The sequence below is a fragment of the Pelophylax lessonae genome (genome assembly GCF_965119305.1).
Source record: "Pelophylax lessonae genome assembly, chromosome: 12".
Classification (NCBI taxonomy): domain Eukaryota; kingdom Metazoa; phylum Chordata; class Amphibia; order Anura; family Ranidae; genus Pelophylax; species Pelophylax lessonae.
Window position 1 is genome coordinate 1523664 of NC_138779.1, and position 25541 is coordinate 1549204.

At 49.8% G+C, this 25541-nt stretch overlaps 1 protein-coding gene across 1 annotated transcript; it reads left to right on the top strand.

The window, feature by feature from the left end:
• Window positions 1–123: 123 nt before the first annotated feature.
• MRPS16 (mitochondrial ribosomal protein S16) lies at window positions 124–24869 on the top strand (the record flags this gene model as incomplete). The annotated part of the gene is made up of 4 exons (XM_082274037.1): window positions 124–150; window positions 19369–19505; window positions 20190–20450; window positions 24736–24869. The coding sequence occupies exons 2-4, from the start codon at window positions 19493–19495 to the stop codon at window positions 24867–24869; spliced, it is 408 nt and encodes a 135-aa protein (XP_082130163.1). The 5' UTR covers window positions 124–150; window positions 19369–19492.
• Between the last annotated feature and the right edge of the window lie 672 nt (window positions 24870–25541).

Here is a 25541-nt window from a genome sequence, read left to right on the forward strand (position 1 = left end):
TTCTCCGTTACATTGTATATGAGACATGGAAGAGTGAGGGGAACCGGAAGAGGGGCGGGGCGCTGTTACACATGGCGAGGTCACATGATCCTGACGTCATCAGTAGGCGCCGTGTAATGTGAAAGCGGTGAAGGGCAGATCATAGGAGGGGTAAGTACCTGAGGTGACCCCGGGATGTCCATTCATCGTACGATCTCATCGTATGATCTACAACTAAGGGAAGACTCGTCATTGTGCGGGGTGGGTGTCATCCCTCTGTCAGGTGTCCCATTGAAGAGATTTACCTTCACTTCCTGTCCCAGAGACACAACAGGAAGCCAAAGTCACACAGATTGTGTTGTCTCCAGACCAGGAATAGAAGGGAAGTCATCCCATGGGGACACTAATTCTGGTGACAGCCCGGAATCCCCTCATTGTGGAGGGATTTCTGATTTCCTGGGCTTTCCGGGGAAGAATTGGGTGTTTTGGTTGAATGGTTGGGCTTTCCGGGGGAGAATTGGGTGTTTTGGTTGAATGGTTGGGCTTTCCGGAGAAGAATTGGGTGTTTTGGTTGAATGGTTGGGCTTTCTGGGGGAGAATTGGGTGTTTTGGTTGAATGGTTGGGCTTTCCGGGGGAGAATTGGGTGTTTTGGTTGAATGGTTGGGCTTTCCGGGGGACAATTGGGTGTTTTGGTTGAATGGTTGGGCTTTCCGGGGGAGAATTGGGTGTTTTGGTTGAATGGTTGGGCTTTCCGGGGGAGAATTGGGTGTTTTGGTTGAATGGTTGGGCTTTCCGGGGGACAATTGGGTGTTTTGGTTGAATGGTTGGGCTTTCCGGGGGAGAATTGGGTGTTTTGGTTGAATGGTTGGGCTTTCCGGGGGACAATTGGGTGTTTTGGTTGAATGGTTGGGCTTTCCGGGGGACAATTGGGTGTTTTGGTTGAATGGTTGGGCTTTCCGGGGGACAATTGGGTGTTTTGGTTGAATGGTTGGGCTTTCCGGGGGACAATTGGGTGTTTTGGTTGAATGGTTGAGCTTTCCGGGGGACAATTGGGTGTTTTGGTTGAATGGTTGGGCTTTTTGGGGGACAATTGGGTGTTTTGGTTGAATGGTTGAGCTTTCCGGGGGAGAATTGGGTGTTTTGGTTGAATGGTTGGGCTTTTCGGGGCAGAATTGGGTGTTTTGGTTGAATGGTTGGGCTTTCCGGGGGACAATTGGGTGTTTTGGTTGAATGGTTGGGCTTTCCGGGGGACAATTGGGTGTTTTGGTTGAATGGTTGGGCTTTCCGGGGGAGAATTGGGTGTTTTGGTTGAATGCTTGGGCTTTCTGGGGGAGAATTGGGTGTTTTGGTTGAATGGATGGGCTTTCCGGGGGAGAATTGGGTGTTTTGGTTGAATGGTTGGGCTTTCCGGGGAGAATTGGGTGTTTTGGTTGAATATTTGGGCTTTTCGGGGCAGAATTGGGTGTTTTGGTTGAATATTTGGGCTTTTCGGGGCAGAATTGGGTGTTTTGGTTGAATGGTTGGGCTTTCTGGGGGAGAATTGGGTGTTTTGGTTGAATGGTTGAGCTTTCCGGGGGGAGAATTGGGTGTTTTGGTTGAATGGTTGGGCTTTCCGGGGGAGAATTGGGTGTTTTGGTTGAATAGTTGGGCTTTCCGGGGCAGAATTGGGTGTTTTGGTTGAATAGTTGGGCTTTCCGGAGAAGAATTGGGTGTTTTGGTTGAATGGTTGGGCTTTCCGGGGTAGAATTGGGTGTTTTGGTTGAATGGTTGGGCTTTCCGGGGGAGAATTGGGTGTTTTGGTTGAATGGTTGGGCTTTCCGGGGGAGAATTGGGTGTTTTGGTTGAATAGTTGGGCTTTCCGGAGAAGAATTGGGTGTTTTGGTTGAATGGTTGGGCTTTCCGGGGTAGAATTGGGTGTTTTGGTTGAATGGTTGGGCTTTCCGGAGAAGAATTGGGTGTTTTGGTTGAATGGTTGGGCTTTCCGGAGAAGAATTGGGTGTTTTGGTTGAATGGTTGGGCTTTTCGGGGGAGAATTGGGTGTTTTGGTTGAATGGTTGGGCTTTCCGGGGGAGAATTGGGTGTTTTGGTTGAATGCTTGGGCTTTCTGGGGGAGAATTGGGTGTTTTGGTTGAATGGTTGGGCTTTCCGGGGTAGAATTGGGTGTTTTGGTTGAATGGTTGGGCTTTCCGGGGGAGAATTGGGTGTTTTGGTTGAATGGTTGGGCTTTCCGGGGGAGAATTGGGTGTTTTGGTTGAATAGTTGGGCTTTCCGGAGAAGAATTGGGTGTTTTGGTTGAATGGTTGGGCTTTCCGGGGTAGAATTGGGTGTTTTGGTTGAATGGTTGGGCTTTCCGGGGGAGAATTGGGTGTTTTGGTTGAATGGTTGGGCTTTCCGGGGGAGAATTGGGTGTTTTGGTTGAATGGTTGGGCTTTTCGGGGGAGAATTGGGTGTTTTGGTTGAATGGTTGGGCTTTTCGGGGGAGAATTGGGTGTTTTGGTTGAATGGTTGGGCTTTCCGGGGGAGAATTGGGTGTTTTGGTTGAATGGTTGGGCTTTCCGGGGGAGAATTGGGTGTTTTGGTTGAATGGTTGGGCTTTCCGGGGGAGAATTGGGTGTTTTGGTTGAATGGTTGGGCTTTCCGGGGGAGAATTGGGTGTTTTGGTTGAATGGTTGGGCTTTTCGGGGGAGAATTGGGTGTTTTGGTTGAATGGTTGGGCTTTCCGGGGGAGAATTGGGTGTTTTGGTTGAATGGTTGGGCTTTCCGGGGGAGAATTGGGTGTTTTGGTTGAATGGTTGGGCTTTCCGGGGGAGAATTGGGTGTTTTGGTTGAATGGTTGGGCTTTCCGGGGGAGAATTGGGTGTTTTGGTTGAATAGTTGGGCTTTCCGGGGCAGAATTGGGTGTTTTGGTTGAATGGTTGAGCTTTCCGGAGAAGAATTGGGTGTTTTGGTTGAATGGTTGGGCTTTCCGGGGGAGAATTGGGTGTTTTGGTTGAATGGTTGGGCTTTCCGGGGGACAATTGGGTGTTTTGGTTGAATGGTTGGGCTTTCCGGGGGACAATTGGGTGTTTTGGTTGAATGGTTGGGCTTTCCGGGGGACAATTGGGTGTTTTGGTTGAATTGGGTGTTTTGGTTGAATGGTTGGGCTTTCCGGAGAAGAATTGGGTGTTTTGGTTGAATGGTTGGGCTTTCCGGGGGACAATTGGGTGTTTTGGTTGAATGGTTGGGCTTTTCGGGGGACAATTGGGTGTTTTGGTTGAATGGTTGAGCTTTCCGGGGGAGAATTGGGTGTTTTGGTTGAATGGTTGGGCTTTTCGGGGCAGAATTGGGTGTTTTGGTTGAATGGTTGGGCTTTCCGGGGGACAATTGGGTGTTTTGGTTGAATGGTTGGGCTTTCCGGGGGACAATTGGGTGTTTTGGTTGAATGGTTGGGCTTTCCGGGGGAGAATTGGGTGTTTTGGTTGAATGCTTGGGCTTTCTGGGGGAGAATTGGGTGTTTTGGTTGAATGGATGGGCTTTCCGGGGGAGAATTGGGTGTTTTGGTTGAATGGTTGGGCTTTCCGGGGAGAATTGGGTGTTTTGGTTGAATATTTGGGCTTTTCGGGGCAGAATTGGGTGTTTTGGTTGAATATTTGGGCTTTTCGGGGCAGAATTGGGTGTTTTGGTTGAATGGTTGGGCTTTCTGGGGGAGAATTGGGTGTTTTGGTTGAATGGTTGAGCTTTCCGGGGGGAGAATTGGGTGTTTTGGTTGAATGGTTGGGCTTTCCGGGGGAGAATTGGGTGTTTTGGTTGAATGGTTGGGCTTTCCGGGGGAGAATTGGGTGTTTTGGTTGAATGGTTGGGCTTTCCGGAGAAGAATTGGGTGTTTTGGTTGAATGGTTGGGCTTTTCGGGGGAGAATTGGGTGTTTTGGTTGAATGGTTGAGCTTTCCGGGGGAGAATTGGGTGTTTTGGTTGAATGGTTGGGCTTTCCGGGGGAGAATTGGGTGTTTTGGTTGAATGGTTGGGCTTTCCGGGGGAGAATTGGGTGTTTTGGTTGAATGGTTGGGCTTTCCGGAGAAGAATTGGGTTGTTTTGGTTGAATGGTTGGGCTTTTCGGGGGAGAATTGGGTGTTTTGGTTGAATGGTTGAGCTTTCCGGGGGAGAATTGGGTGTTTTGGTTGAATGGTTGGGCTTTCCGGGGGAGAATTGGGTGTTTTGGTTGAATGGTTGGGCTTTCCGGAGAAGAATTGGGTGTTTTGGTTGAATGGTTGGGCTTTCCGGGGGAGAATTGGGTGTTTTGGTTGAATAGTTGGGCTTTCCGGGGCAGAATTGGGTGTTTTGGTTGAATGGTTGAGCTTTCCGGAGAAGAATTGGGTGTTTTGGTTGAATGGTTGGGCTTTCCGGGGGAGAATTGGGTGTTTTGGTTGAATGGTTGGGCTTTTCGGGGGAGAATTGGGTGTTTTGGTTGAATGGTTGGGCTTTTCGGGGCAGAATTGGGTGTTTTGGTTGATTTGGGTGTTTTGGTTGAATGGTTGGGCTTTCCGGGGGACAATTGGGTGTTTTGGTTGAATGGTTGGGCTTTCCGGGGGACAATTGGGTGTTTTGGTTGAATGGTTGGGCTTTCCGGGGGAGAATTGGGTGTTTTGGTTGAATTGGGTGTTTTGGTTGAATGGTTGGGCTTTCCGGAGAAGAATTGGGTGTTTTGGTTGAATGGTTGGGCTTTCCGGGGGACAATTGGGTGTTTTGGTTGAATGGTTGGGCTTTCCGGGGGACAATTGGGTGTTTTGGTTGAATGGTTGGGCTTTCCGGGGGACAATTGGGTGTTTTGGTTGAATGGTTGGGCTTTCCGGGGGACAATTGGGTGTTTTGGTTGAATGGTTGGGCTTTCCGGGGGACAATTGGGTGTTTTGGTTGAATGGTTGGGCTTTCCGGGGGACAATTGGGTGTTTTGGTTGAATGGTTGGGCTTTCCGGGGGACAATTGGGTGTTTTGGTTGAATGGTTGAGCTTTCCGGGGGAGAATTGGGTGTTTTGGTTGAATGGTTGGGCTTTTCGGGGGACAATTGGGTGTTTTGGTTGAATGGTTGAGCTTTCCGGGGGAGAATTGGGTGTTTTGGTTGAATGGTTGGGCTTTCCGGGGGAGAATTGGGTGTTTTGGTTGAATGCTTGGGCTTTCTGGGGGAGAATTGGGTGTTTTGGTTGAATGGATGGGCTTTCCGGGGGAGAATTGGGTGTTTTGGTTGAATGGTTGGGCTTTCCGGGGAGAATTGGGTGTTTTGGTTGAATATTTGGGCTTTTCGGGGCAGAATTGGGTGTTTTGGTTGAATATTTGGGCTTTTCGGGGCAGAATTGGGTGTTTTGGTTGAATGGTTGGGCTTTCTGGGGGAGAATTGGGTGTTTTGGTTGAATGGTTGAGCTTTCCGGGGGGAGAATTGGGTGTTTTGGTTGAATGGTTGGGCTTTCCGGGGGAGAATTGGGTGTTTTGGTTGAATGGTTGGGCTTTCCGGGGGAGAATTGGGTGTTTTGGTTCAATGGTTGGGCTTTCCGGGGGAGAATTGGGTGTTTTGGTTGAATGGTTGGGCTTTCCGGAGAAGAATTGGGTGTTTTGGTTGAATGGTTGGGCTTTTCGGGGGAGAATTGGGTGTTTTGGTTGAATGGTTGAGCTTTCCGGGGGAGAATTGGGTGTTTTGGTTGAATGGTTGGGCTTTCCGGGGGAGAATTGGGTGTTTTGGTTGAATGGTTGGGCTTTCCGGAGAAGAATTGGGTGTTTTGGTTGAATGGTTGGGCTTTTCGGGGGAGAATTGGGTGTTTTGGTTGAATGGTTGAGCTTTCCGGGGGAGAATTGGGTGTTTTGGTTGAATGGTTGGGCTTTCCGGGGGAGAATTGGGTGTTTTGGTTGAATGGTTGGGCTTTCCGGAGAAGAATTGGGTGTTTTGGTTGAATGGTTGGGCTTTCCGGGGGAGAATTGGGTGTTTTGGTTGAATAGTTGGGCTTTCCGGGGCAGAATTGGGTGTTTTGGTTGAATGGTTGAGCTTTCCGGAGAAGAATTGGGTGTTTTGGTTGAATGGTTGGGCTTTCCGGGGGAGAATTGGGTGTTTTGGTTGAATGGTTGGGCTTTTCGGGGGAGAATTGGGTGTTTTGGTTGAATGGTTGGGCTTTTCTGGGCAGAATTGGGTGTTTTGGTTGATTTGGGTGTTTTGGTTGAATGGTTGGGCTTTCCGGGGGACAATTGGGTGTTTTGGTTGAATGGTTGGGCTTTCCGGGGGACAATTGGGTGTTTTGGTTGAATGGTTGGGCTTTCCGGGGGACAATTGGGTGTTTTGGTTGAATGGTTGGGCTTTCCGGAGAAGAATTGGGTGTTTTGGTTGAATGGTTGGGCTTTCCGGGGGACAATTGGGTGTTTTGGTTGAATGGTTGGGCTTTCCGGGGGACAATTGGGTGTTTTGGTTGAATGGTTGGGCTTTCCGGGGGACAATTGGGTGTTTTGGTTGAATGGTTGGGCTTTCCGGGGGACAATTGGGTGTTTTGGTTGAATGGTTGGGCTTTCCGGGGGACAATTGGGTGTTTTGGTTGAATGGTTGGGCTTTCCGGGGGACAATTGGGTGTTTTGGTTGAATGGTTGGGCTTTCCGGGGGACAATTGGGTGTTTTGGTTGAATGGTTGAGCTTTCCGGGGGAGAATTGGGTGTTTTGGTTGAATGGTTGGGCTTTTCGGGGGACAATTGGGTGTTTTGGTTGAATGGTTGAGCTTTCCGGGGGAGAATTGGGTGTTTTGGTTGAATGGTTGGGCTTTTCGGGGCAGAATTGGGTGTTTTGGTTGAATGGTTGGGCTTTCCGGGGGACAATTGGGTGTTTTGGTTGAATGGTTGGGCTTTCCGGGGGACAATTGGGTGTTTTGGTTGAATGGTTGGGCTTTCCGGGGGAGAATTGGGTGTTTTGGTTGAATGCTTGGGCTTTCTGGGGGAGAATTGGGTGTTTTGGTTGAATGGTTGGGCTTTCCGGGGGAGAATTGGGTGTTTTGGTTGAATGGTTGGGCTTTCCGGGGAGAATTGGGTGTTTTGGTTGAATATTTGGGCTTTTCGGGGCAGAATTGGGTGTTTTGGTTGAATATTTGGGCTTTTCGGGGCAGAATTGGGTGTTTTGGTTGAATGGTTGGGCTTTCTGGGGGAGAATTGGGTGTTTTGGTTGAATGGTTGAGCTTTCCGGGGGGAGAATTGGGTGTTTTGGTTGAATGGTTGGGCTTTCCGGGGGAGAATTGGGTGTTTTGGTTGAATGGTTGGGCTTTCCGGGGGAGAATTGGGTGTTTTGGTTCAATGGTTGGGCTTTCCGGGGGAGAATTGGGTGTTTTGGTTCAATGGTTGGGCTTTCCGGGGGAGAATTGGGTGTTTTGGTTGAATGGTTGGGCTTTTCTGGGGGGAGAATTGGGTGTTTTGGTTGAATGGTTGGGCTTTTCGGGGCAGAATTGGGTGTTTTGGTTGAATCGTTGGGCTTTCCGGGGGAGAATTGGGTGTTTTGGTTGAATGGTTGGCCTTTCCGGGGGGAGAATTGGGTGTTTTGGTTGAATGGTTGGGCTTTCCGGGGGAGAATTGGGTGTTTTGGTTGAATGCTTGGGCTTTCTGGGGGAGAATTGGGTGTTTTGGTTGAATGGTTGGGCTTTCCGGGGGAGAATTGGGTGTTTTGGTTGAATATTTGGGCTTTTCGGGGCAGAATTGGGTGTTTTGGTTGAATATTTGGGCTTTTCGGGGCAGAATTGGGTGTTTTGGTTGAATGGTTGGGCTTTCTGGGGGAGAATTGGGTGTTTTGGTTGAATGGTTGGGCTTTCCGGGGGGAGAATTGCGTGTTTTGGTTGAATGGTTGGGCTTTTCGGGGGAGAATTGGGTGTTTTGGTTGAATGGTTGGGCTTTCCGGGGGAGAATTGGGTGTTTTGGTTGAATGGTTGGGCTTTCTGGGGGAGAATTGGGTGTTTTGGTTGAATGGTTGGGCTTTCCGGGGGAGAATTGGGTGTTTTGGTTGAATGGTTGGGCTTTCCGGGGGAGAATTGGGTGTTTTGGTTCAATGGTTGGGCTTTCCGGGGGAGAATTGGGTGTTTTGGTTCAATGGTTGGGCTTTCCGGGGGAGAATTGGGTGTTTTGGTTCAATGGTTGGGCTTTCCGGGGGAGAATTGGTTGTTTTGGTTGAATGGTTGGGCTTTTCTGGGGGGAGAATTGGGTGTTTTGGTTGAATGGTTGGGCTTTTCGGGGCAGAATTGGGTGTTTTGGTTGAATGGTTGGGCTTTCCGGGGGAGAATTGGGTGTTTTGGTTGAATGGTTGGCCTTTCCGGGGGGAGAATTGGGTGTTTTGGTTGAATGGTTGGGCTTTCCGGGGGAGAATTGGGTGTTTTGGTTGAATGCTTGGGCTTTCTGGGGGAGAATTGGGTGTTTTGGTTGAATGGTTGGGCTTTCCGGGGGAGAATTGGGTGTTTTGGTTGAATATTTGGGCTTTTCGGGGCAGAATTGGGTGTTTTGGTTGAATATTTGGGCTTTTCGGGGCAGAATTGGGTGTTTTGGTTGAATGGTTGGGCTTTCTGAGGGAGAATTGGGTGTTTTGGTTGAATGGTTGGGCTTTCCGGGGGGAGAATTGCGTGTTTTGGTTGAATGGTTGGGCTTTTCGGGGGAGAATTGGGTGTTTTGGTTGAATGGTTGGGCTTTCCGGGGGAGAATTGGGTGTTTTGGTTGAATGGTTGGGCTTTCTGGGGGAGAATTGGGTGTTTTGGTTGAATGGTTGGGCTTTCCGGGGGAGAATTGGGTGTTTTGGTTGAATGGTTGGGCTTTCCGGGGGAGAATTGGGTGTTTTGGTTGAATGGTTGGGCTTTCTGGGGGAGAATTGGGTGTTTTGGTTGAATGGTTGGGCTTTCCGGGGGAGAATTGGGTGTTTTGGTTGAATGGTTGGGCTTTCCGGGGGAGAATTGGGTGTTTTGGTTGAATGGTTGGGCTTTCTGGGGGAGAATTGGATGTTTTGGTTGAATGGTTGGGCTTTCTGGGGGAGAATTGGGTGTTTTGGTTGAATGGTTGAGCTTTCCGGGGGGAGAATTGGGTGTTTTGGTTGAATGGTTGGGCTTTCCGGGGGAGAATTGGGTGTTTTGGTTGAATGGTTGGGCTTTCTGGGGGAGAATTGGGTGTTTTGGTTGAATGGTTGGGCTTTCTGGGGGAGAATTGGGTGTTTTGGTTGAATGGTTGGGCTTTCCGATGAGAGCGTTGGGTGTTTTGGTTGAATGGTTCGGTTTTCTGGGGGAGAATTGGGTGTTTTCGTTGAATGGTTGGGCTTTCCGGGGGGAGAATTGGGTGTTTTGGTTGAATGGTTGGGCTTTCTGGGGGAGAATTGGGTGTTTTGGTTGAATGGTTGGGCTTTCTGGGGGAGAATTGGGTGTTTTGGTTGAATGGTTGAGCTTTCCGGGGGAGAATTGGGTGTTTTGGTTGAATGGTTGGGCTTTCCGGGGGAGAATTGGGTGTTTTGGTTGAATGGTTGGGCTTTCCGGTGAGAGCGTTGGGTGTTTTGGTTGAATGGTTGGGCTTTCTGGGGGAGAATTGGGTGTTTTGGTTGAATGGTTGGGCTTTCCAGTGAGAGCGTTGGGTGTTTTGGTTGAATGGTTCGGTTTTCTGGGGGAGAATTGGGTGTTTTGGTTGAATGGTTGGGCTTTCCGGGGGAGAATTTTGTGTTTTGGTTGAATGGTTGGGCTTTCCAGTGAGAGGGTTGGGTGTTTTGGTTGAATGGTTCGGTTTTCTGGGGGAGAATTGGGTGTTTTGGTTGAATGGTTGGGCTTTCCGGGGGAGAATTGGGTGTTTTGGTTGAATGGTTGGGCTTTCCGGGGGAGAATTGGGCGTTTTGGTTGAATGGTTGGGCTTTCCGGGGGAGAATTGGGTGTTTTGGTTGATTGGTTGGGCTTTCCGGGGGAGCATTGGGTGTTTTGGTTGAATGGTTGGGCTTTCTGGTGAGATCGTTGGGTGTTTTGGTTGAACAGTTGGGCTTTCCGGGGGAGAATTGGGTGTTTTGGTTGAATGGTTGGGCTTTCCGGGGGAGAATTGGGCGTTTTGGTTGAACAGTTGGGCTTTCCGGAGGAGAATTGGGTGTTTTGGTTGAATGGTTGGGCTTTCCGGGGGAGATTTGGGTGTTTTGGTTGAATGGTTGGGTGTTCTGGGGGAGATTTGGGTGTTTTGGTTGAATGGTTCGGTTTTCTGGGGGAGAATTGGGTGTTTTGGTTGAATGGTTGGGCTTTTCGGGGAGAATTGGGTGTTTTGGTTGAATGGTTGGGCTTTTCGGGGAGAATTGGGTGTTTTGGTTGAATGGTTGGGCTTTTCGGGGAGAATTGGGTGTTTTGGTTGAATGGTTGGGCTTTCCGGGGGAGAATTGGGTGTTTTGGTTGAATGGTTGGGCTTTCAGGGGGGAGAATTGGGTGTTTTGGTTGATTGGTTGGGCTTTCCGGGGGAGCATTGGGTGTTTTGGTTGAATGGTTGGGCTTTCCGGTGAGAGCGTTGGGTGTTTTGGTTGAATGGTTGGGCTTTCCGGTGAGAGCGTTGGGTGTTTTGGTTGAACAGTTGGGCTTTCCGGAGGAGAATTATGTGTTTTGGTTGAATGGTTGGGTGTTCCGGGGGAGATTTGGGTGTTTTGGTTGAATGGTTCGGTTTTCTGGGGGAGAATTGGGTGTTTTGGTTGAATGGTTGGGCTTTCCGGGGGAGAATTGGGTGTTTTGGTTGAATGGTTGGGCTTTCCAGTGAGAGCGTTGGGTGTTTTGGTTGAACAGTTGGGCTTTCCGGGGGAGAATTGGGTGTTTTGGTTGAATGGTTGGGCTTTCCGGGGGAGCATTGGGTGTTTTGGTTGAATGGTTGGGCTTTCCGGTGAGAGCGTTGTGTGTTTCGGTTGAACAGTTGGGCTTTCCGGGGGAGCATTGGGTGTTTTGGTGTAATGGTTGGGCTTTCCGGGGAAGAATTGGGTGTTTTGGTTGAAAGGTTGGGCTTTTCGGGGGAGAATTGGGTGTTTTGGTTGAATGGTTGGGCTTTCAGGGGGGAGAATTGGGTGTATTGGTTGGGCTTTCCTGGGGAGCATTGGGTGTTTTGGTTGAATGATTTTGCTTTCCGGTGAGAGCGTTGGGTGTTTTGGTTGGGCTTTCCGGAGGAGAATTGGGTGTTTTGAATGGTTGGGTGTTCCGGGGGAGATTTGGGTGTTTTGGTTGAATGGTTGGGCTTTCCAGTGAGAGCGTTGTGTGTTTTGGTTGAATGGTTCGGTTTTCTGGTTGAGAATTCGGTGTTTTGGTTGAATGGTTGGGCTTTCCGGGGGAGATTTGGGTGTTTTGGTTGAATGGTTGGGCTTTCCAGTGAGAGCGTTGGGTGTTTTGGTTGAAAGATTCGGTTTTCTCGGGGAGAATTGTGTGTTTTGGTTGAACAGTTGGGCTTTCCGGAGGAGAATTGGGTGTTTTGGTTGAATGGTTGGGTGTTCCGGGGGAGATTTGGGTGTTTTGGTTGAATGGTTGGGCTTTCCAGTGAGAGCGTTGGTTGTTTTGGTTGAATGGTTCGGTTTTCTGGGGGAGAATTGGGTGTTTTGGTTGAATGGTTGGGTGTTCCGGGGGAGAATTGGGTGTTTTGGTTGAATGGTTGGGCTTTCCGGGGAGAATTGGGTGTTTTGGTTGAATGGCTGGGCTTTCCGGACAAGAATTGGATGTCTTGGTTGAATGGTTGGGCTTTCTGGTGGAGAATTGGGTGTTTTGGTTGAATGGTTGGGCTTTCCGGAGGAGAATACTACCTGTACCTCGAGCCACACCAGAGAGGCAGCGGGAGATTAGGGAAGTTAACAAGTGGCTGAGGAGCTGGTGTAGTAAGGAGGGTTTTGGGTTCCTGGAGAACTAGGCCGACTTCTCAGTCGGTCACCGGCTCTTTTGTAGGGACGGATTGCACCTAAATGGGGTGGGTGCAGCCGTACTGGGTGAGAGGATGGCCAAAAAGTTAGAGGGGCTGTTAAACTAGGGAATGGGGGGGAGGGTACAGATGTAGAATTAGCCAGTGGAAAGCAAGTTTCAGAGGGCAGAAATGGGGGCATTAGCGGTAGGGTGTTCGGAGCTCCTATACCCAGGGTGGGTACGGGGAAAAATCAAGAGAGCAGCCTAAAAACATCAAATGAGTATAAATGTAACCGATCAAAATTAAGAGGTTTGTATACCAATGCCAGAAGCCTGGCCAACAAGATGGGAGAGCTGGAGCTGCTGATGTTTGAGGAGGACTTAGATTTTGTGGGGATAACTGAGACTTGGTTTGACAGCTCTCATGATTGGATGGCAACCATTCAGGGGTATTCCCTTTATCGCAGAGATAGAGAAGGTAAAAATGGGGGAGGGGTATGTCTGTATATTAAGAACAGTATACAGGTAAATATGAGGGATGATATTAATAATGGAGCTATGGACGAGGCAGAATCCCTATGGGTAGAACTTCAAAGGGATGGCACGGTGGGGAAGGTAATATTGGGCGTATGCTATAGGCCCCCCAACCTGAGGGAGGAGGGGGAGGCGGACCTCATGTTACAGATAGGATTGGCAGCAAGGATGGGAAATGTCATTATAATGGGGGACTTTAATTATCCTGATATAGACTGGGCAGAAGGAACCGCGCATTCAGCCAAGGCTCGGCAGTTCCTAAATGTTTTGCAGGACAATTTCATGGGTCAGATGGTGAATGCACCGACAAGAAACAATGCGGTGCTTGACCTACTGATTACCAACAATACAGACCTGATCACGGATATAGAAATACGGGACAACTTAGGGAACAGTGACCATAGGTCAATAAGTTTCAGTATTAATCATAGTAATAGGAAGCACAAGGGTAATATAAGAACACTGAATTTCAAAAGAGCCAATTTCCCAAAACTGCGCTCTCTGCTAGAAAATATCAAATGGGATAGAACCCTGGGAACAAAGAACACGGAGGAAAAATGGGAGTGCTTCAAGAGCATACTTAACAAGGGGATTGGCCAGTGCATTCCAAAGGGAAATAAATTTAAAAGAGCAAAACTAAACCCTGGGTGGCTAAACTCCAACATAAAAATGTATATTAGAGCTAAAGAAAAGGCCTTCAAAAAATACAAGACTGAGGGGTCATTAGCAGCATTTAAGCATTACAAAGAATGTAATAAGAAATGTAAAGATGAAATCAGGACGGCTAAAATAGAACACGAGAGACATATAGCGGAAGAGAGTAAAAAGAACCCCAAGAAGTTCTTTAAGTATATAAACAGTAGGAAAGCGAGGCCAGAACACATTGGCCCCATAAAAGATGATAAAGGAAAAATGGCCACAGAGGACAGAGAAAAGGCGGAAGTGTTAAATAATTTCTTTTCTTCAGTCTTCACAAAGGAATCGGGGGGCTACACGAACCCAGCTTGTAAGGCCGAACTAAATAATACACCTCAGGAAGTGCCGCCATGGCTAACAGAGGATAGACTTGGAGCTAAACTAGAGAAACTTAACATAAATAAATCCCCGGGACCGGATGGCTTGCACCCGAGGGTTCTTAAAGAGCTCAGCCAGGTGATTGCCAGACCATTATTCTTGATCTTTAAGGATAGTCTACAGACGGGTATGGTGCCAGCTGATTAGAAAAAAGCCAACGTGGTACCAATATTTAAAAAGGGGCCGAGATATATCCCGGGTAACTATAGGCCGGTCAGCCTAACATCAGTAGTCTGCAAAATTTTGGAGGGGATGATAAGGGACCACATACAAGACTTTAGTAATGAAAACGGTATTATAAGTAGTAATCAGCATGGATTCATGAAAAATCGTTCGTGCCAAACCAATCTATTAACCTTCTACGATGAAGTGAGCTGCCACTTAGATAAAGGAAAGCCTGTGGATGTGGTGTATCAGGATAAAGGAAGGTCTGTGGATGTGGTGTATCTGGATAAAGGAAGGTCTGTGGATGTGGTGTATCTGGATAAAGGAAGGCCTGTGGATGGGGTGTATCTGGATAAAGGAAGGCCTGTGGATGGGGTGTATCTGGATAAAGGAAAGCCTGTGGATGTGGTGTATCTGGACTTTGCAAAGGCCTTTGACACCGTTCCCCACAAACGCTTACTATACAAACTAAGGAAGGTAGGTATGGACCATAAGGTGAGTACCTGGATAGAGAACTGGCTCCAGGGGAGAGTCCAGAGGGTGGTGATTAATGGGGAGTACTCTGAGTGGGCGGGTGTGGAAAGTGGGGTCCCCCAGGGTTCTGTCCTGGGACCAATCCTGTTTAATTTATTCATAAATGATCTAGAGGAGGGGATATCTAGTACAATCTCAGTATTTGCAGATGATACTAAATTAGGCATGCCAATATCTTCTATGCAGGATGTGGAAATCTTGCAAGCAGACCTGAACAAAATAACGGGGTGGGCAACTACATGGCAGATGAGATTTAATGTTGAAAAATGTAAAGTAATGCACTTGGGGGCCAGAAACCAGAAAGCAAGCTACTTACTAGGGGGGAACCTCTGGGTGAGTCTAGGATGGAAAAGGACCTGGGGGTACTGGTAGACAACAGGCTTGGCAGTGGCATGCAATGCCAAGCCGCCGCAAGCAAAGCCAACAGAATACTGGGATGTATAAAAAAGGGGATTCACTCCAGAAATAAAGAGATTATTCTCCCTCTCTACAAGACTCTGGTCCGGCCACATCTGGAGTATGCTGTCCAGTTCTGGGCACCGGTCCTCAGGAAGGATGTGCTGGAACTGGAGAAAGTCCAGAGAAGGGCAACAAAAATAATTAGGGGAATGGAGGACATCAGCTATGAGGAAAGACTACAAGCAGTGAACCTATTCTCTCTGGAGAAGAGACGATTGAGGGGGGATATGATATCAATGTACAAATACTGTACTGGCGACCCGAGCATAAGGAACAAACTATTCAGAGAAAGGAAATACTATAAGACACGTGGCCACTAACTAAAACTTGAGGAAAGGTGGTTTAACCTTAAAGTGCGTAAGGGGTTCTTCACTGTAAGAGCGGTAAGGATGTGGAATTCTCTTCCACAAGCAGTCGTATCAGCAGGGAGCATTGATAGTTTCAAAAAACTATTAGATGGACACCTTAGGGACCACAACATACAGGGGTATACAATGTACGGTTAAAAGCAAACACACACACACACACATCATAGGTTGAACTGGATGGACTGATGTCTTTTTTCAACCTCACTAACTATGTAAAAGAATTGGGTGTTTTGGTTGAATGGTTGGGCTTTCCGGGGGAGAATTGGGCGTTTTGGTTGAATGGTTGGGCTTTCCGGGGGAGAATTGGGTGTTTTGGTTGATTGGTTGGGCTTTTCGGGGGAGCATTGGGTGTTTTGGTTGAATGGTTGGGCTTTCCGGTGAGAGCGTTGGGTGTTTTGGTTGAACAGTTGGGCTTTCCGGGGGAGAATTGGGCATTTTGGTTGAATGGTTGGGCTCTCCGGGGGGAGAATTGCGTGTTTTGGTTGAATGGTTGGGCTTGCCGGGGGAGCATTGGGTGTTTTGGTTGAATGGTTGGGCTTTCCAGTGAGAGCGTTGGGTGTTTTGGTTGAATGGTTCGGTTTTCTGGGGGAGAATTGGGTGTTTTGGTTGAATGGTTGGGCTTTCCGGGGGAGAATTGGGTGTTTTGGTTGAATGGTTGGGCTTTCCAGTGAGAGCGTTGGGTGTTTTGGTTGAATGGTTCGGTTTTCTGGGGGAGAATTGGGTTTTTTGGTTGAATGGTTGGGCTTTTCGGGGGAGAATTGGGCGTTTTGGTTGAATGGTTGGGCTTTCCGGGGGAGAATTGGGCGTTTTGGTTGAATGGTTGGGCTTTCCGGGGGAGAATTGGGCGTTTTGGTTGAATGGTTGGGCTTTCTGGTGGAGAATTGGGTGTTTTGGTTGAATGGTTGGGCTTTCCAGTGAGAGCGTTGGGTATTTTGGTTGAATGGTTTGGTTTTCTGGGGGAGAATTGGGTGTTTTGGTTGAATGGTTGGGCTTTCCGGGGGAGAATTGGGCGTTTTGGTTGAATGGTTGGGCTTTCTGGTGGAGAATTGGGTGTTTTGGTTGAATGGTTGGGCTTTCCAGTGAGAGCGTTGGGTATTTTGGTTGAATGGTTTGGTTTTCTGGGGGAGAATTGGGTGTTTTGGTTGAATGGTTGGGCTTTCCGGGGGAGAATTGGGTGTTTTGGTTGAATGGTTGGGCTTTCCAGTGAGAGCGTTGGGTGTTTTGGTTGAATGGTTCGGTTTTCCAGGGGAGAATTGGGCGTTTTGGTTGAATGGTTGGGCTTTTCGGGGGAGAATTGGGCGTTTTGGTTGAATGGTTGGGCTTTCTGGGGGAGAATTGGGTGTTTTGGTTGAATGGCTGGGCTTTCCGGACAAGAATTGGATGTCTTGGTTGAATGGTTGGGGTTTCTGGTGGAGAATTGGGTGTTTTGGTTGAATGGTTGGGCTTTCCAGTGAGAGCGTTGGGTATTTTGGTTGAATGGTTTGGTTTTCTGGGGGAGAATTGGGTGTTTTGGTTGAATGGTTGGGCTTTCCGGGGGAGAATTGGGTGTTTTGGTTGAATGGTTGGGCTTTCCGGTAGGGATGCACCGAATATTCGGCGGCCGAACATTATTCGGCTGAAAATAGAGAAAATAGCACTTTCGGTGTTCGGCCGAATAAGTCAAAAGGCCGAATAATTTTGAGCCAAACAATGTCAGCTTCCGCCCTGACCGCTCACCTTCCTCATTGCGGCTCCCTTCTCACACGCCGCCGGTGTCCTGTCCGGCCGCGAGTAGGGGGTGTGACGTCACGCGCGCGTCCCGCCCCCTGCTCCTGACTGCGGCTCCTTCACACTAGGTCCACGCCCCGCCCCCCTGTTCTGTAATGATCCTCTGCTATGATCTCTGTAATGATCCTCTGCTATGATCTCTGAAATGATCCTCTGCTATGATCTCTGAAATGATCCTCTGCTATGATCTCTGAAATGATCCTATGTAGTGATCCTCTTCTATGATCTCTGTAATGATCCTCTGTAGTGATCTGCTATGGTCCTCTATTATGATCTATGTAATTGTCCTCTGCTATGATCCTCTGCAGTGACCTTCTGCTATGATCTCTGTAATAATCCTCTGCTATTATCTCTGTAGTGATCCTCTGTAGTGATCTGCTGTGGTACTTTATTATGATCTATGTAAATGTCCTCTGCAGTAACCCTCTGCTATAATGTATGTAATGATCCTCTGTAGCTTCCGCCCTGACCGCTCACCTTCCTCATTGCGGCTCGCGGCTCCCTTCTCACATGCCACCGGTGTCCTGTCCGGCCGCGAGTAGGGGGTGTGACGTCACGCGCGCGTCCCGCCCCCTGCTCCTGACTGCGGCTCCTTCACACTAGGTCCACGCCCCGCCCCCCTGTTCGCAGCAAAATAAATGGAAAAAATGCGAAACACCGCGTTCGGTATTCGGCCTTCGGCCAAGCATTTCATTATTATTCGGCTTCGGCCAAGAATTTCATTTCGGTGCATCCCTACTTTCCGGGGAAGAATTGGGCATTTTGGTTGAATGTTTGGGCTTTCCGGTGAGAGCGTTGGGTGTTTTGGTTGATTGGTTGGGCTTTCCGGGGGAGAATTGGGTGTTTTGGTTGAATAGTTGGGCTTTCCGGACAAGAATTGGATGTCTTGGTTGAATGGTTGGGCTTTCTGGTGGAGAATTGGGCGTTTTGGTTGAATGGTTAGGTGTTCCAGGGGAGAATTGGATGTTTTGGTTGAATGGTTGGGCTTTCTGGGGGAGAATTGGGTGTTTTGGTTGAATGGTTGGGCTTTCCGGGGAAGAATTGGGTGTTTTGGTTGAATGGTTGGGCTTTCCGGGGGAGAATTGGGTGTTTTGGTTGAATGGTTGGGCTTTCCCGGGGAGAATTGGGCATTTTGGTTGAATGGCTGGGCTTTCCCGGGGAGAATTGGGCGTTTTGGTTGAATGGCTGGGCTTTCCGGGGGAGAATTGGGCGTTTTCGTTGAATGGTAGGGCTTTCCGGGGGGAGAATTGCGTGTTTTGGTTGAATGGTTGGGCTTTCCGGGGGGGGAGCATTGGGTGTTTTGGTTGAATGGTTGGGCTTTCCGGGGGGGAGCATTGGGTGTTTTGGTTGAATGGTTGGGCTTTCCGGGGGGGAGCATTGGGTGTTTTGGTTGAATGGTTGGGCTTTCCGGGGGGAGAATTGGGTGTTTTGGTTGAATGGTTGGGCTTTCCGGGGGGGGGAGCATTGGGCGTTTTGGTTGAATGGTTGGGCTTTCCGGGGGGGGGAGCATTGGGTGTTTTGGTTGAATGGTTGGGCTTTCCGGGGGGGGGCATTGGGTGTTTTGGTTGAATGGTTGGGCTTTCCGGGGGAGCATTGGGCGTTTTGGTTGAATGGTTGGGCTTTCCGGGGGGAGAATTGGGTGTTTTGGTTGAATGGTTGGGCTTTCCGGGGGAGAATTGGGTGTTTTGGTTGAATGGTTGGGCTTTTTGGGGGAGCATTGGGCGTTTGGTTGAATGGTTGGGCTTTTTGGGGGAGCATTGGGCGTTTTGGTTGAATGGTTGGGCTTTTTGGGGGAGCATTGGGTGTTTTGGTTGCATGGTTGAGCTTTCCGGGAGAGAATTGGGTGTTTTGGTTGAATGGTTGGACTTTCCAGTTAGATGTTGGGCTTTTTGTTTGATTGCTGAGCTTTCTTACGTAGTGTTGGGCCTTCCTGGTGGATTGTTGGGCCTTCTGGTTGAGTATTGGGCCTTTTTGGCAGAGTGCTGGGCATTCTGCTGGATTGCCATACTTTCTGGTTGAATGGTGGGACCTTATGGGGGAGTGTAGGCTTCTGGTTGGTTGATGGGGCCTTCTGGTTGATTGTTGGGGCTTTCTGCAGGAGTGTGGGGCATTCTTCCACCCCATAGAAGTTGCCATGCATCCCGGGTGTCACTGACCCACCCGCAGACCTGGTGTCAGCAGGTGGAATGGAGTGAAGCAGTGATCTCCCCCTGATGAGTGAAGACTGAGAAGGCAGAGGTGAGCAGAGGTAGCATGGCAGGGGGGGGGGGGGGGGGGGGGATAAATGGGCAAGGTTGAAAAGGTAATAAACCCAAAACCAAATTAAATCCCATTAATAAGGATTGTAAACAGTGAAGAGGTATTTCTTTTTTTCATATTTTCTATTGTTGTGGTGTGTTCAGGGACAGATCACCGCAGCGTCTGCTTCCTCTTCCAGGACCCCCCAGACATCAGGGACAGATCACCGCAGCGTCTGCTTCCTCTTCCAGGACCCCCCAGACATCAGGGACAGATCACCGCAGCGTCTGCTTCCTCTTCCAGGACCCCCTGGACATCAGGGACAGATCACCGCAGCGTCTGCTTCCTCTTCCAGGACCCCCCGGACATCAGGGACAGATCACCGCAGCGTCTGCTTCCTTTTCCAGGACCCCCTGGACATCAGGGACAGATCACCGCAGCGTCTGCTTCCTCTTCCAGGACCCCCCGGACATCAGGGACAGATCACCGCAGCGTCTGCTTCCTCTTCCCGGACCCCCCGGACATGTCACAATGGTTCATCTGAGTGAGTATTTCTGACTTGCATAACCGAATTATTATTATTTTCCAGGAATCACACGATGCACAACTAAAATTCTTTAGGGCCTCATTCAAACAGGCAGACTACAGGGAGTACTATTGCTGTGTCGGCCCCAGCAGGAAGTGGCATGTCTTCCCCCGCAGGAAGTGGCACGCCTGCCCCCGCAGGGAGTGCCGTGCCTGCCCCCGCAGGAAGTTCCTCGCCTGCCCCCGCAGGGAGTGCCTGGCCTGCCCCCGCAGGGAGTGCCTGGCCTGCCCCCGCAGGGAGTGCCTGGCCTGCCCCCGCAGGGAGTGCCTGGCCTGCCCCCGCAGGAAGTGCCGCGCCACGCAGATGTGAACGGGACCTCAGTGTCTCTCGGAGTATGGCTGGTGTCACACAGGTTCCCGGGTGGCTGACTCTGATTGGGTGAAATATCCAGCCAATGACTGCGGCCCAAAAGGTTCCAATTTGTTTCTCTAGACAGAAAAGTTGTGTAAATTTCTGGCAATTTCCTGTGATTTGCATTGGAGGAAATTGGAGGCGGGGTTCACTGAGTGTCCAGTATGGGGGCGCAGTGAGGGGGCTCCTGATTGGTGGACTCCTAATATTTCCTTTGCTCAGATTGTATCGTTGATTTCAGTCTCGGTCGGTGTCCCCGCCATCTACAATGATTCCTTCTTTTCCTTTCAGCATCTCAGCTGTTACGCCGTTACCATGGCGGCCATGTTGTCATCCGGATGGCGCTCGGTGGATGCACTAACAGGCCCTTTTACCGGATTGTCGCCGCCTACAACAAGCGGGCGCGGGACGGGCGGCACTTCGACAAGCTGGGGACCTACGACCCGATGCCCAACGTATATAATGAGAAACTGGTGAGCCTCAACATTGAGAGGATCAAATACTGGATGGCCTCCGGAGCGCATGTCACCAAACCCGTCGCCAAACTGCTGGGTGAGTCCACAACAAGAAACGCATTTTTACTATAAGGTACACCCTGACCCCGGGACACACGTTTCTATAAACCTCTGGGTATCTGCAGCTGAAGTTTTGTTGTATGTCAGGTCTGCTGATCTCCAGCAGCCTATTTGCAGCCACTTCCCTTCTACATGCACTCCAGTGATTGCTGCACTGCATTTCTCAGGAGACTATGGTTGGCCATGTGTACTCTTCATGGGGAGCCCATGTGAAAGGTTGCCAACACGGGAGAGCAATTGGGGGAGAGGGGGTGTTGTCATTGTTCAACCCTTTTACTGCAGCCACTGGGAGTGTAAATGTGACCAACCAGCTGTCATATGGAAGCAATCTATTGGCTGTGCGGCCACCAGATCACCTCCACCCCCTCCTATGTCCTTCCACCATATTCCCTGGGCTCTGGGCACCCATCTGTGGACCCAGGACTGGCATGGCTGGTGCTGCTGGTTTAGAGGGGAGGGAGATCAGGGAATGTCTGTTCATTGATCTCCACTTCCTGTTACTGTCCCAGTAGCAACAAGTAAAACGTCACTTCCAAGTCCTGGTGTCACTTCCTGTAGTCAGTGTGGCCGGGGAAGAAGCTAACCAAGTGTTATCTGCATTCCATCAGCTTCATTGCAGGACAGGTGAGACATCAGGGGCCCATTGGATTCATTGGAGGACAGGTGAGACATTAGGGGTCCATTGGATTAATTGGAGGACAGGTGAGGCATCAAGCGCTCATTGGATTCATTGGAGGACAGGGGAGGCATCAGGGGCCCATTGGATTCATTGGAGGACAGGGGAGACATAAGGGGTCCATTAGATTTATTGGAGGACAGGGAAGACATCAGGGGTCCATTAGATTCATTGGAGGACAGGGGAGACATCAGGGGTCCATTAGATTCATTGGAGGACAGGGGAGACATCAGGGGTCCATTTAGATTCATTGCAGGACAGGTGAGGCATCAGGGGTCCATTAGATTCATTGGAGGACAGGGGAGACATCAGCGGTCCATTGGATTCATTGCAGGACAGGTGAGGCATCAGGGGTCTATTAGATTCATTGGAGGACAGGGGAGGCATCAGGGGTCCATTAGATTCATTGGAGGACAGGGGAGACATCAGGGGTCCATTTAGATTCATTGCACGACAGGTGAGACATCAGGGGTCCATTAGATTCATTGCACGACAGGTGAGACATCAGGGGTCCAATAGATTCATTGGAGGACAGGTGAGGCATCAGGGGTCCATTAGATTCATTGGAGGACAGGTGAAGCATCAGGGGCCCATTGGATTAATTGGAGGACAGGTTAGGCATCAGGGGCCCATTAGATTCATTGGAGGACAGGTTAGACATCAGGGGTCCATTAGATTCAATAGAGGGCAGGGGAGATATTAGGGATCCGTTAGATTAATTAGAGTAGAGGGGAGACATCAGGGGTCCATTAGATTCAATAGAGGGCAGGGGAGATATTAGGGATCCATTAGATTAATTAGAGTACAGATTAGACATCAGGGGTCCGTTGGATTCATTGGCGGACAGGTGAGACATCAGGGGCCCATTGGATTCATTGAAGGACAGGGGAGACATCAGGGATCCATTGGATTCATTGGCGGACAGGGGAGACATCAGGGATCTATTGGATTCATTGGCGGACAGGGGAGACATCAGGGGTTCATTGGATTCATTGGCGGACAGGGGAGACATCAGGGGTCCATTGGATTCATTGGAGGACAGGGGAGACATCAGGGGTCCATTGGATTCATTGGAGGACAGGGGAGACATCAGGGGTCCATTGGATTCATTGGAGGACAGGGGAGACATCGGGGGTTTCCATTAGATTAATTGAAGGACAGATGAGGCATCAGAGGTCAATCAGATTCAATAGAGGGCAGGGGAGACATCAGCGGTCCATTCGATTTATTGGAGGACAGGTTAGACATCAGGGGTCCTTTAGATTCATTGGAGGACAGGGGAGACATCAGGGGTCCATTAGATTCAATAGAGGGCAGGGGAGATATTAGGGATCCATTAGATTAATTAGAGTAGAGGGGAGACATCAGGGGTCCATTAGATTCAATAGAGGGCAGGGGAGATATTAGGGATCCATTAGATTAATTAGAGTACAGATTAGACATCAGGGGTCCGTTGGATTCATTGGCGGACAGGTGAGACATCAGGGGCCCATTGGATTCATTGGCGGACAGGGGAGACATCAGGGATCCATTGGATTCATTGGCGGACAGGGGAGACATCAGGGGCCCATTGGATTCATTGGCGGACAGGGGAGACATAAGGGATCCATTGGATTCATTGGCGGACAGGGGAGACATCAGGGATCCATTGGATTCATTGGCGGACAGGGGAGACATCAGGGGTCCATTGGATTCATTGGAGGACAGGGGAGACATCAGGGGTCCATTGGATTCATTGGAGGACAGGGGAGACATCGGGGATCCATTAGATTAATTGAAGGACAGATGAGGCATCAGGGGTCAATGAGATTCAATAGAGGACAGGGGAGACCTCAGCGGTCCATTAGATTTATTGGAGGACATGTTAGACATCAGGGGCCCATTAGATTCATTGGAGGACAGGGGAGACATCAGGGGCCCAATAGATTCATTGGAGGACAGGTGAGACATCAGGGGCCCATTAGATTAATTGGAGGACAGGTGAGACATCAGGGATCTATTGGATTCATTGGCGGACAGGGGAGACATCAGGGGTTCATTGGATTCATTGGCGGACAGGGGAGACATCAGGGGTCCATTGGATTCATTGGAGGACAGGGGAGACATCAGGGGTCCATTGGATTCATTGGAGGACAGGGGAGACATCAGGGGTCCATTGGATTCATTGGAGGACAGGGGAGACATCGGGGGTTTCCATTAGATTAATTGAAGGACAGATGAGGCATCAGGGGTCAATCAGATTCAATAGAGGGCAGGGGAGACATCAGCGGTCCATTCGATTTATTGGAGGACAGGTTAGACATCAGGGGTCCTTTAGATTCATTGGAGGACAGGGGAGGAGACATCAGGGGCCCATTAGATTCATTGGAGGACAGGGGAGACATCAGGGGCCCAATAGATTCATTGGAGGACAGGGGAGACATCAGGGGCCCATTAGATTCATTGGAGGACAGGGGAGACATCAGGGGCCCATTAGATTCATTGGAGGACAGGTTAGACATCAGGGGTCCATTAGATTCAATAGAGGGCAGGGGAGATATTAGGGATCCATTAGATTAATTAGAGTAGAGGGGAGACATCAGGGGTCCATTAGATTCAATAGAGGGCAGGGGAGATATTAGGGATCCATTAGATTAATTAGAGTACAGATTAGACATCAGGGGTCCGTTGGATTCATTGGCGGACAGGTGAGACATCAGGGGCCCATTGGATTCATTGGCGGACAGGGGAGACATCAGGGGCCCATTAGATTCATTGGCGGACAGGGGAGACATAAGGGATCCATTGGATTCATTGGCGGACAGGGGAGACATCAGGGATCCATTGGATTCATTGGCGGACAGGGGAGACATCAGGGGTCCATTGGATTCATTGGAGGACAGGGGAGACATCAGGGGTCCATTGGATTCATTGGAGGACAGGGGAGACATCGGGGATCCATTAGATTAATTGAAGGACAGATGAGGCATCAGGGGTCAATCAGATTCAATAGAGGGCAGGGGAGACATCAGCGGTCCATTCGATTTATCGGAGGACAGGTTAGACATCAGGGGTCCTTTTAGATTCATTGGAGGACAGGGGAGACATCAGGGGCCCATTAGATTCATTGGAGGACAGGGGAGACATCGGGGATCCATTAGATTAATTGAAGGACAGATGAGGCATCAGGGGTCAATGAGATTCAATAGAGGACAGGGGAGACCTCAGCGGTCCATTAGATTCATTGGAGGACAGGGGAGACATCAGGGGCCCAATAGATTCATTGGAGGACAGGTGAGACATCAGGGGCCCAATAGATTCATTGGAGGACAGGTGAGACATCAGGGGCCCATTAGATTAATTGGAGGACAGGTGAGACGACAGGGGTTCATTGGAGGGCGGGTGTGACTCCGCCCCCTCCTTCCACTTGGCAGGGTTATCACCTGGGGGGGGCAGTGATCAGTCCTGTAGAAGCTGTCACTGTGCCCAGCATAGCCGCACACCTTCAGTCAGAGGCCGGTGTGTTGGGAACTATCAGGCAGCGCAGTCATCATCCTCCTGAACACGTCTGGAAGTATTTCCTCTGATGTTCTCTTCTTTATTCCAGGATTGGCCGGCTTCTTCCCTCTCCATCCCATGACCATCACAGCAGCTGAGAGACTGAGGAGAGCCAAAGAAGAGACCGCGGGGGCGGAGCCAGAAGAGCATCCTACAGAGGAGGAGGAGAAGGATGAGGTCTGAGTCCCCTCCCCCGCTCATCACTGACCACTGAAAGACTTTTATATTGTGACGGATCAGAATTTCTTCACATTTTCTACAATAAAATTAAAAACTCCCATTAATTGTGCTGAGAACTGAACTCCTCCCTCCTTCGGTGACCACTCCCCCAAGGGGAGCAATAAATAGCTGACAGAGGTTCTAAGCGCTCATCCCTCCACAACAACAAATACACCGAGGGGTCCATTTATGAAGCCGTGACTTTCACCAAACATTCTCTGCTGGTGAATCAATCGGTGACACAGAAATCACACGGAGCCAGAGAATCCATCCACCCAATGTCCCCTTCACTGCTTCATAAATATTCCCCTCATTAGTACCCCTGTTCAGCAGATCCCCCCCCCATATAGCACCCCCAGCTCTGCTAATTTCCCCCCCCCACTCAATAGTAACCCCCAGCTCTGCTAATTCTCCCACTCAGTAGTACTCCCCCCCCCCCCCCCCCACTCAGTAACCCCCAGCTCTGCTAATTCCTCCCCCCCACTCAGTAGTAACCCCAAGCTCTGCTAATTCCCCCACTCAGTAGTATCCCTCCCCCCCAGCTCTGCTTATCCCCCCCCCCACTCAGTAGTAACCCCCAGCTCTGCTAATTCCCCACTCAGTGCTATCCCTCTTCCCCCCCCCCCCCCACACACA